The sequence below is a fragment of the Schistocerca serialis genome, chromosome 2 (assembly GCF_023864345.2).
Source record: "Schistocerca serialis cubense isolate TAMUIC-IGC-003099 chromosome 2, iqSchSeri2.2, whole genome shotgun sequence".
Taxonomy (NCBI): domain Eukaryota; kingdom Metazoa; phylum Arthropoda; class Insecta; order Orthoptera; family Acrididae; genus Schistocerca; species Schistocerca serialis.
In genome coordinates this window covers 502,706,435-502,719,271 of record NC_064639.1, presented here as the reverse complement: position 1 = coordinate 502,719,271, position 12,837 = coordinate 502,706,435, and the positions used below count along the sequence as shown (strand labels likewise).

Genomic DNA, 12,837 nt, shown 5'->3' with positions numbered 1-12,837 from the left:
TTTCATGATCTTGATTCTGATGCTCTTGGGTCAATATGCACAGGAAAACAGAGCCAATGGTCCGCAGGTAGTCTCTCTGATAAATCTCCGCACGATACTCGTCCCCGTCCTTTATATATAATCTGGTTTTGTTGTATTCTTCAGTAATGTTTCGACTATTTCAATCCTATAATCAATGTAACTCTGTTTTTCCCGTTTTTTTTATTTTACTGCAATATGTGTACAAATTGAGAAGATCGACATCGAACAGATAAAATTTTTCGACATCCTTTCATATATTTTCTCATGTTTGGGAAGCATACTGGTACTTGGTCTTGTCGATTAATAACAGTCATTCCCTTGTACCCAATGACACAACTTGTTTTAGAAGTACGATTAGATCCTTGTGTAACCATTTCTATGAACATCACGCTATTTTTCCATTTTAAGCGAGTATTCGATTGCAGCTCCTCATTCTGTACTCCTTCTTCTGTAATTTTATTTTACAGAACTCTTTTGGCGTATTGTTTCTAATCGAATAGCATTTGTTTTACAATTATGTGAAAGTGTCATAAATAATTTTGGCGAAGATTACTAATTACCTAGGTATAAGGTTTGTCCTGTGCACAACACCGACTGTGATAGTCTTTTGGTGTCACCACATTTAATCTTATCATGGCTGTATATGTTGTGTAACCTGAATCTGACTCTCACAATTTGTAAAATGTATGTAATACCGAATCGTGCCCTTTTGGGTGGATTGAACTGTTTGTAAGATACGCATTCCTTCTATTTCATGAGCGATTCATCGATAGTAATGTCCTGTTTCATTGTATGCACTTCTTTGAATTTCTAATTCAAATATAGAACTTGGTCACAGGTCTTATTTTGCTCAGTTTGTCTGTATTGGCAACCAGATTGGCAGAGTGCAGGCATCTTATAATGCCGTCGAAGTGCAAACATCTTGTAATTTGTAGACATATTTTTAGCGGCATTGTTTTGCTAAATATGGGCGTTTCTATAATAACTCCCTTCGACCAGTTTAGTTGAATTTTGGTTTTTTCACCTGCTGCATTATTATCGATAATGCTAAGTATCTTTTAATTTCATTACAATCCACAGGAAACCTATTGTCGACTGTTCATATTCTGTTTGCATTGGTTCGTATTTGTTCTGCGTACCGGTTAGTCTCGTTTACAATATTCTCCCAGAACATGTTATCAAATCCTATGTTAAATATATCTAGTTCTCTTCTATTTACTCCTACTTGACGCACGGTTCCCCCTTTCACGTCAGTAATCACTGTACAGTTCCAAATCTTTTGACTACTACTTATTTCTTTCCATATCCAGGCTCTCCGTAGCTGATCTCCGTCAGCTGTATCATCCTCAATAACTAATCGCTTGCATTTTTGTCGTACAGGACGTATGATGTCATTATTGTCACGATCGGCAGCAGAAATATCAACATAGCGCTCAATGTAACCACTTCATTTGAGTTTTGAAACATTTTGTGGGGAAACGCCCCTAATATATAAGAACATATATTTCGACGAGTGAACGTGGCCAAGAATGACGTGTAACTGAGTGTGATACAAAGAGAGAAGAATCTATCACGAGCCCAGTCTGCGGTGTGCGTGGTGGACGCATCCCAAGTCGCGACCGATGTACCACGGACCACTCCCGTGACGTTTACGTTTCGCCCGACCAACTTACCACAGGCCGCGCTCGTAATAATCACGTTTGGGCCGAATACCGGACCACGAGTCTCACACATGGTTGCAGGTTATGGGATTAAGGCACTGAGATCGCAATCGGAAACAGCAGTGTTCAAACCGCTGTCTGCCATTTCAGGTTACGTTTACCGTAGTTGGTCTAAATTATTTTTGACCAATGCCAGGGTGTTCTTGTGGAAAGGATAAAACCGATTTATTTTTACATCTCTGTCCGTTCTGACCTCCTAATCCGTCTCCAATAGCCTCGTCGTCGAAGGAACACTCCTGTCTTTTTTCCTTAGTACGGCGCCGTTTAAACTATTAGGTACATTACGTATGTAGATTGTGGACAGTTGGGAATGTGGTTCTCACGGGAAGCGTGCAAGGGATTAAGTCCATGCAGTCGCGCTATTCATCTGTGTCCTCGGTGGTTCAGATGGATGCCGGCACGGTAGCTCAGCGTGTTCGGTCAGAGGGCTGCGTGCTCTCAGTAATAGAAAAACTGAGTCAAGGAACCAACGATCAACTTGAATGGATGTCTTGTGACGTCCGCTCAGACCAAACGCAACGAACTATATCGAACAAAAAGGGGAAAAAATGGATAGAACGTCTGCCATGTAAGCAGGAGATCCCGGATTCGAATCCCGGTCGGGGCACACATTTTCAGCTGTCCCCATCGAGGTATATCAACAACACCTGTCGGCAGCTAAGTGTTTCAATTAATTATCATTTATAGACAAGAAGTATCAGAATGCCTTGCTAGAGCGATTTTAGAAGTAAAAATAGCTTTTCATTCAATTGTCCTCAGAATACGGCATATGTGTGTGCATCTGCGTAGACACATGCTTAAAAGAATAAATTACTTTTGAGAAAGCTTAGTTTTGATCACACAGACAAATGACCACGTTTGCTTTGTAGAGAATACTAATCACAGCCGACAGTTCAAAAAAAATCCCTTTGCTATGCTAAATTTACAATTCCTATACTAGTAGTTTTGCAATTATTAACTGAGCCCCTTTGCAGGAAAAGAAATTTCGCGGAAAGACGCAGGCACAACTATCTCAGTAAATTAAAGCAGATATATGTAGTACGAGCTGCTCAAGGCAGCTTGTACAATACTTTTCCAGAAAAACAGACACACCGTGGCTTGGTCCCAGCTGTTGTCGGCGAGTGCCTTCCTTAAGGCGCAGTAGCCAACCGAGAACTCGAGAGCGGCGGCGGTGTGTAGGCGCTGTCGTAACGCGTGCCATTTCCTGATTCCGCAATATAACTGATGTCACATCCAACGCCCAAACGCCGTCACAACGGACTTCACTCAGAAGCCGACATCTCGATGTCCTCAACGGGCGTTTATAGGCCGCGCTTACGACCCACTGCGAGGGAAACGAACAGCGCGGCTCTGTCCTCCCCTCCCCCCCCCCCCCCCCCATGGCGAAAACTTCTTTTGCTTAGATCTGGAAAATAAAAGGTCAAAAATTGTCTCGTTTTGTGATAAATAATACACATTCACTTCCAATAAACTTCTAAACTGGTCGTCTCTGAAAATCGAAGTGGTACGCATGTGTCTCACGAACCTAACTAGAGTCATATTTTCACATGAATCTAGGATTTTCAGAGTTAATTTTTTAATTTTAGAGAGATTCCATTAGGAAGGAAAATAATGGAAAAAATTATAACAAATCAGTACCAAAACACATTTATTCTTCTGACAATGAAAAACATGAAATATTGCATACAGTTTTTCAACATAACATTTGAAGATAGCTTTGACATATCACACACCAACTTTTTCTACATTCCATGAAGTTTTCTTGGACATACTACATCCTAATTATGTAAACCGACGTGTGTAGCAACGTTTCAAAACAATGTCTACGATGTATACTTATTTTTGTTTCTCGTGGACCTTCAGCGTTGTATATGCTCTGTAACGGCATTATATATTGAAAAACCAATTACGCTGCTATATATAACAATATAAAATACACAATGAAATATATAATGTCCTTACAAGACGCATAATTAGTTACTTCAGACAGTCTTGGAATGGACAGGATGGTGATTCGATCTGATTTTCGAGAAACAAACGTACTATGCCACATATAAACACACGCCGCGCCATTTGATCGCACGTCCTTCCACATATCCACCTCAAGGTCTGTAGTATTTTCCTCCAAGTTCCGAAAGCAACCACGAAAGGGCAAAAATATTTGTCGCTGTCGTGGTACCGATAGGTGGACCACAAGAACCATTCACAGAAATCCTTCCGCCATTCACCAGAAGTCGTACAGGAAAACCATGGAAAATCTGTATCAAGATGAGTGGAAGGCAATTTCAGTGGCGCTCCTTAAGAATACTGGTTCAGTGAGTTGATCAGGGTGACAGCCAGTGAATATTTCGGTTTTCCGTTCTCGCATTTACAGAGTTCCGTGAGCCATCACGCTAGATTACTACTTCAAACGTGCAATACAAGTCGCCATCCAGCATACTCAGAGGCAGCCACCGTTCGGCGCACAGTACTAGATATGTAATAAGAGAAACGATAATTTTGCGGTGCTTAATGGAAGTTAATTAAAATTTGTTATTTCTTTCGAAAACTTAAGAATATACACAGGAGAAGTAATAACGACATAAACTTCGCCATCTCAGTTGGACGTAAATGATACCAAAAAAGCTTGTCAGCAAACAGTTAAGAAAGTTTGTTATCAGAAAGACCAACAAACGCCCCAAGCCCGATTCTTTCAAGAATGGAGCTCCAACGTATAAAACAGTTTCAAACGTTTGATTACCTTACAAACTAATTAATGTGTTAAATTTTGACGTTAAACATGCAAGTGACAAAAAAGAATAGGTTTGATAATATGTGTAAAGTACTCCCACTTGCCCATTCTCACTCACTCACTCATTGTCATCACGTCTTTGTGTCTCTCTGTCACTGTCTCCTATCTCACATCCACACTCTCCTTCGTTCTGCGCCAATTCTAGTGTCTCTTCCCACTGTCCCTGTCAGTGTCCCTGTCTCACGCTTGCTCTCTCTTAATGCTACTATCACACTCATTCCTTCCCACTGCGGCCACTCCGGCCGGCCCCTTCGTTTCCCTGCTACAGCAAGGCATTTCACTCGTACGAAAATAACTTCATGGGTCACTAAAATTTTGTTAGTTTACTTACGTGCAATTGAAATATTGCAAAACTAATTTTACACTGCAGACCGGATTTGACACACACAAAAATTTTGCATGTGATTCAGTGCTACAAAATGGTGTTTTCAGAATCCTTCTTATAACGGAGACACTTCGCAGTATATTGTTCCGTTGTACGCCACTTTATAAACTTTGTTTTCGCCTCACAGCAGTTGTTACGTACGTATTTTACGTGTACAAGGAGGGTAAATCTGAAACACTGTATCCCGAAAACGGAAAAAGAAATCAAGAAAAGGTTCAAGGTTGTCCAAGATCTATATCTTAGTAATATCTTGAAAAAATACAAGCCATTTGTTTTGTATGGTAGTCTTTGAATCCGTGGTTTGAATTTGTTACCCAAAAACCATGGGTGTTTCTCGATAACGAATAAATATTTTTGGAAACGTGAAGATGACACTACTAGATGAAAGCCTGGAGAACATACCGATAAAATTTAAGCAGTTTGTTGTTATATACACACATCAAAAAACTTATGCATCACCTCGGTTCCGAGCGTTCCGGAACATCTACAGAAAATTGAAATAGAGATCAACATAAACATCATTTCCGCCCTTTTTATTGCTCATGAAAACTACACATTGCATGTTATACCACCATACAGCGAGACCTTCAGAGGTAGTGGTACAGACTGCTGTACACACCGGTACCTCTAATACTCAGCAGCAAGTCCTGTTGCATTGATGCATGCCTGTATTTGACGTGACACTATCCATAAGTCCATCAAGGAACTGTTGGTCGAGATTGTCCCATTCCTCAACGGCGATTCGGCGTAGATAACTCAGAGTGGTTGGTGGCTCACGTCGTCCATAAGCAGCCCTTTTCAATCTATGGCTCTGAGCACTATGGGACTCAACTGCTGAGGTCATTAGTCCCCTAGAACTTAGAACTAGTTAAACCTAACTAACCTAAGGACATCACAAACATCCATGCCCGAGGCAGGATTCGAACCTGCGACCGTAGCGGTCTTGCGGTTCCAGACTGCAGCGCCTTTAACCGCACGGCCACTTCGGCCGGCTTTCAATCTATCCCAGGCATGTTCGATAGGGTTCATGTCCTGGAGAACATGCTGGCCACGCTAGTCGGGCGATATCAATATCCTGAAGCAAGTCATTCACAAGATGTGCACGAAGGGGGCGCGAATTGTCGTCCATGAAGAATGCCTCGCCAATATGCTGCCGATATGGTTGCACTATCGGTCGGAGGATGCCATTCACGTATCGTACAGCCGTTATGGCGCCTTCCATGACCACCAGCGGCGTACGTCGGCCCCACATAATGCCACCCCAAAACAGCAGCGAACCTCCACCTTGCTGCACTCGCTGGACAGTGAGTCTAAGACGTTCAGCCTGACCGCGTTGCCTCCAAACACGTCCCCGACGATTGTCTGGTTGAAGGCATATGCGACACTCAATCGATGAAGAGAACGTGATGCCAATCCTGAGTGGTCCATTCGACATGTTGTTGGACCCAGCTGCACCGCGCTGCAAGGTGTCGTGGTTGCAAAGATGGACCTCGCCATGGACGTCGGGAGTGAAATTGCGCTTGCGCACAGTTTGAGTAGTAACACGACGTCCTGTGGCTGCACGAAAAGCATTATTCAACATGGTGGTGTTGCTGTCAGGGTTCCCCTGGGGCATAATCCGTAGGTAGTGGTCATCCACTGCAGTAGTAGCCCTTAGGCGGCCTCAGTGAGGCATGTCATCGACAGTTGCTGTCTCTCTGTACCTCCTCCATGTCCGAACAACATCGCTTTGGTTCACTCCGAGACACGTGGGCACTTCGCTTATTGAGAGCCCTTCCTGGCACAAAGTAACAATGCGTACGCGATCGAACCGCGCTATTGACCGTCTAGGCATGGTTGAACTACAGACAACACGAGACGTGGACCTCCTTCCTGGTGGAATGACTGGAATTGATCGCGTGTCGGAACCCCTCCGTCTAACAGGCGCAGCTCATGCATGATTGTTTACATCTTTGGACGGGTTTAGTGACATCTCTGAACAGTCAAAAGGACTGTGTCTGTGATACAATATCCACAGTCAACGTCTACGTTCTCGAATTCTGGGAACCAGGGTGAAGCAAAACTTTTTTTTGTGTGTGTATTATGTAGATTTCGCCTTACACCGGATTAAAAGTACAAGTAGGGAAACTTTGAATCTCTGTATCTCGTAAACGGGCAAAGATAACAAGAAAATTTTGAAGGCTGTTCGAGGTTGGAATCTTAGAAATATATAGTAAATATTTCAGCTTTTTGCTGTGCAGAAGCGTCTAGGAATCCACGGCTCGCTTTTTGTACCCAAAAACCATTTTTCGATTTTTCTCAAGAACCGCGCAGGAACTAAGTGACACCTGCACAAGTCCCTTGAGACATACTATCGACCACACATAAAGCAAAAAGAACCAACGGATTTGCTCCATTTGCCTAAGCTGAAAGAAGTGTGTAATATGCAAACTTTGACGATATACTGTGGGATAAGACGATCCTTCTGTTGAGCATACAAATGGACCCTATTCCAAGGAGTATCCGAAACACTTGACACTACCTTTCTATCACCAATAGAACTGCAAGGTATGAGCCACAGGAAAACCCCTTTTTTATGCGCGATGTTTTGGAACATATTAGGTAGCACATGCATAGGTATAGCGATCAGTGTATCGTAACGTCATCCAAAGATGGTACAGAACCTTGGAGTTAGAGGGACCGAGGTCTGCCACCATTAGAAAACCCCTTATGCAGAAAACATGACTTCGTCCGTTTCCTCCTCTGCCTCCAGCGCGTTTAGCGTTCTCTACATTGTTGTGACAACCGAGGACGCAACCGACGTCACCTAATATTCCCAGCGCCGTCAGGCCCACTGGGAACAGTTGCTCTTGCGGTCCGTCGGTGTACAGATGTAAGTTTGCTGCCTAAAGGGTGTGCCCCCAAAATTTTGCCACTCTATATCGATAGGTTTCTGCCCTCTACAACGTCTGTAAGTTTGGCGGTGTCGTTACGTGACAGCCTTTACATTATCGTACTCGAAAACTTCTCTCCTATTAATCATCACCTTGTCTCATATGGACGGCATCTAGAGAATCTCTGACTGTCGTTTGGCTGCTCCTCGAGATACATTCATCGCGACACAGTAAAATGACAAGTTATCGTACTAACTCCGAGAAACAACGTCGCTTTTAGCACGGGCATCCTGCAGAATCAGTCGTGGCGTGTATGAAGCCGGCATGGCTCAAACGCTCGCTAAGTATAAATGTGGATATAACAAAACTGGGGAGAAAACAGACAGTCTGGTAAACAGTGGGTAAGTTTATAGAAACTAAAAGCGCGCCTAGTCATTCGGACAACCACGCGAGTGCGTCACACAAGGATTACGTGCGTTACGCTCGCCATATGTGACTTCAAGTCGCAGCCTCTCTGATAACACAAACCCAGCCCAGTCGCCGTTTTTGCTACCATTTCTGGTGACAGCTGTCGAGAAACACAATGTGTTTTGACAGACTCCATAACGGAATATCGCCCTTGCCCAAAACAGTAAAAACTGCTGATAATGTTCTAGCCGCATTATCTCCCGAGTCTTGTTCCACCACTGGCGACGTGTTGACAGATGTTCTTCCACATCTTTTTGCAAATATAGACAGCACGTCGTACTGCTACGGTCCAAGAATTCACTCAAACGAATATAAAACGTGTACACTTCCTGCAGTTAAGAACAGGGCACTTCCATTTTCCCAACAAATTTTCGTATATGCCATTCTTGTTCATCAACAGCCATATTTATCTGTTTTTAATCGTACACTCGCTTCAAGTAAGTTTAAGTATGAAACAATTCGAGAAAAAGCTAAATGTTGTGTGGCACTGTTGCGTGGGATATCCCACGGGGTGGGTTCGGCGCCTGTCGGAAAGAGTGTTCTTCCGCCGCGCGCATCAGACCTTTTCGTTGTGGATATGTGAAAGTTGTGTGGCATGTGTATTTCAGAGTTTAAGTAAGTGTAACGGATGCTTATATAGTGTAGTGCTATGTCTGCGTTGCATGATTAGGATGAGAGAAAAGAGAGGGTGAGCTGCGGTGCCGGCACGTATCCTAGCCGTCTCGGACAGGACTCAGGGGGCCGCCGTGTTTCACGTCCCCATCCGACGGACGGATCACCATCAACAGCTCACCTGCCCTCAGTCATAAGTCAGTACGGGGAGATTTGGCTCAAAATGGCTCTGAGGACTATGGGACTTAACATCTGAGGTCATCAGTCCCCTAGAACTTAGAACTACTTACACCTAACTAACCTAAGGACATCACACACATCCATGCCCGAGGCAGGATTCGAACCTGCGACGTAGCGGTCGCGCGGTTCCAGACTGAAGCGCTAGAGCCGCTCGGCCACTCCGGCCGGCGGGGAGATTTGGAATTTCATCCATGGCAAAGGTGCAAAGACAGGTGATGAAATTTTGTACTACCTTCTCTCCTTCCTCTTTCTGTCCAAACACTGACAATGAAAATTTCTGACACCACGAGCATTCGAATCGGCTTACCTCAGAGCCTAGAGCCTCCACGCAGGCATGCGTTAGCGACTTCGGCTATGTAGGCGCGTTAACAATTCGGTTAAGCGAATGTGCAGCCAAACTATTGTAAATTTTTGTACGATATCTAGCAGGCACTTTCACACTTGGGCCAAAAAACTAAATGAAGTTGTAATTACGGTTTGACTACGCGCATTGCTGTTGCAACTGCCCGTCGGTTTTCATCAAAATCGAAAATTTCTACCGCTGTTTTTCAACATTTATCCATTTCATTCAAGTGTCAAAGTCTGGTATATTTTAGCGCAGACTCATAAAACAACATAGACAAATAACTACCGATTCATGAAAAGGATCTTCGTAATTTATTGTGTGTTTTTACACGAACGCAGACGAAAAAAGCTACTCTTACAATTCTCTGAATGTGGTTAACCCTTGTAGAAACTGCACAAGTTTTCCTCCAGAGTACTCGACATACGCAACTCAGACAGCTACAACCGACGGTGGAGTACTAACACCTAGTGTAATTACGTCCTTGCTCCTCGATAAACCGAGCCAGATGGCGTTGTTAGCAAACTGGACTCGCGTTCGAGTGAGGGACGGTTAAAATCCCCGTCCGTTCATCCAGTTTTCGGTTTGCCGTGATTGCCCTAAATCCCTCGAGGCAAATGCCGGGATGTTTCTTTTCAAAATAGACGGCGGATTTCCTTCCCCATCCTTTCGTAATCCGAGCCTGTGCTCCGTCTCTAATTATCGCGCTGTCGAAGGGACGATCTCTTAATTCTTATTAGCACAGGTGAACGGCGTTGACATTTCGTCGCACTCTATTCCAAGTTTTCCTACACTCGATTAATATTTACTGGCGTTCGAACTATTTTCGGATGGTTGCGGTTTTTCCTAGCTACGGAACCCGTTTAGCGCCTTTTCTGCCACTAAGTTTTGCAACGGAGACTTTGCTGGAGCTTTAGCCCAACCACTCCGTGCGGAGATCAGTGTGTTGGTTAGAAAGAGACCAGCTGACAGCTTGCAAAAAAGGTTATTCGACCTAGTGTGCTTCCATTCACGAACAGCATTATAGGGGGTGTTTTCCAACAGGATAACGCTCGTTCACATCCCGCTGTTGTAGCCCAACATGCTCTATAGACTGTCTACATGTTGCCTTGAACCGCTCGATCATCAGATCTGTCTCCAATCGAGCACATATGCAACTTAATCGGACGACAACTCCAGCGTCATCCACAACCAACATTAACCGTCCCTGATTGACCGACCAAGTGCAACAGGCATGGTGTTCCATCCCACAAACCTGACATCAGACACCTGTTCAACACAATGCATGCACTTTTGCCTGCTAGCGTTCAGCACTCTGACGGTTACACCGGTTATTAATTTATCATCATTTCACATCTGCAATGACTTATCTCGCGCTTACATTATTAACCTTTGATCTTGGAATGTTAATCACTTACATATGTTACCAAGACAAATATGTTCCCGAAATTTCATTAATCTACTTTAATTATTTCTTGGTGTTCCAATTTTATTTTCCGTCAATGCATTTATGACAAAATACCAGTTCCACGACAACAATTAGCTTGCTTTTCGACCCCCCACCGTCCCCCCACCCCCGCGGAAACAATGCAGAAAGATGCATTTTATCACGAACATACTGGATCCGCTACCATACAAAACAGCAGAGGATAACAGTAGTGGTACTGAGAGTCACTTTACGTGAGAACACAGCTGGTCCAAAATACATCCTCCTTTTTTCTTACTTTTTCACACGTCACAGAAATCCTTTTACGCCTCCAAGTGAGCCCTTCTCCGCTGTTCCAGATGCTGTGCTGCGTCTGCATCGCGCTGGTGGTCTACACGATCCCGGGCAACTTCTCAGAGTCAGTGCTGCAATACATCACGTACGGCGGCTACATCATCATCGTCATCGGTGCCATCGTCGGCCTGGCCACCAGGGACCCCATACCAAAGAAAGTGGTGAGTGCTTCCACCCGACGCCAAGTGTCTGAGCAATGCCGTACCTCCCTGCAGCAGTCACTCTGCTGTAACATTCATGCTTCCACGCGGCACGGCGCTATACCTGTGTGTTCCATAACTTACATTTTTTCTCTGAGGGGCGGGGGGGTGGGGAGGGGGGAGGGTTAACTTAAGGTACTGGATAAGGCTTTTGTTACTGTATACTCTTAGCTGGCATGCCTGCATGAAATATTTCGGGGACTTAAACACCAATGCTGGTCCAGCTGGTAACATTTTTGCTGGTGGTCTAAAAAATGCATGGAACACTTGAAATAATTTTTAAGTAATTTATCCTTCATCTTCCGATAATCATTAACCGCAATTACCGGCAATTGTTTTTAGGGAATATTTTCTCCCGACTAACAAAGTATTACATTTCTCTCATTATTATCGCACAATTCGATAGCCTGAGCGTAGGGACAGTCTCGACACTCACTGCAAATTCTTGTGGGACATTTCACACGTACCACACCGTACGAATTGTCTTTGCGGTTACCTTACTAGCATACTAATACTACATTGATTAGAGGAGTGCGCTACAACCCTCTTAATTTTTATGCTTATAATAATGGCCTACAATGGGGACAACTTGAGTTCGATTTATCATAACAGGTGCATAATGGACGATGAGTCATGGTAATTTCGAGCTGCGAGCCTCTCCGTTCCACTGAACTACGTCTGACGTACCTAATCGAAGAATAACAGTCCACTAATTTATTTTCATCGCTTCCAACATACTGATCGGCATAATGGGTGCAACGCAGCATTAGGCTCACCTGCAGCATCAAGAGAGAGTAGGCATTGTAAATTTGAGTTTATTCAGTCAACGGTACGTGGTCGGTAGCGGCAATGAGAAGAGCTATATCGCTCCTCTTATTGATGTGTTTGACATAGTTACAATGGCAGTTACAGCCGCAGCTTAGGCGCGAACAACATAACTCCTCTGAATCCCCACCATCTTACATGGAAAATGAAGAAGTCTCTGATTTCAAGACTGTCTCGAAAACTATGACCGACAGACGAGTGCAACAAAAGCTATGTTTATTGTGAAAGCTGTAACAATCTTATACATATACCATACTGAAGTTTCGAAATTGTTCGAAAAGCTGCTGAGAGATGCCGCTGTACGCTGTGCAACTCGTGCAGTGTCAGTGTCCACAACTTGCAAGCAGTCTGTGCGGTCACATTACAGTCTTTTCGTAATGGCCGCCACTCACAGGGCCTAGATGGCACTAATGAACAACGAAATTTGGCAACAGTGTCTCAATGGAATTGGGTTCAGATGCTACACAGACCGCCGATTCCAGCTCCTCCAGCGTGGTGGCGTGGTTCCCGTAGGCAGGATCTTTCCATGTGCCCCACCAAAGGAGGTAAAAACAAGTTAGATCGGGCGAATATGGAGG

At 44.1% G+C, this 12,837-nt stretch overlaps 1 protein-coding gene across 1 annotated transcript in view; it reads left to right on the top strand.

The window, feature by feature from the left end:
* LOC126457457 (uncharacterized) overlaps positions 1-12,837 on the top strand; it is a 39,179-nt gene that overhangs the window by 11,917 nt on the left and 14,425 nt on the right. Inside the window, exon 2 of the mRNA XM_050093747.1 lies at positions 11,240-11,395. Within this exon, the coding sequence (XP_049949704.1) occupies positions 11,240-11,395 (156 nt within the window). The remainder of the gene's footprint in view (positions 1-11,239; positions 11,396-12,837) is intronic.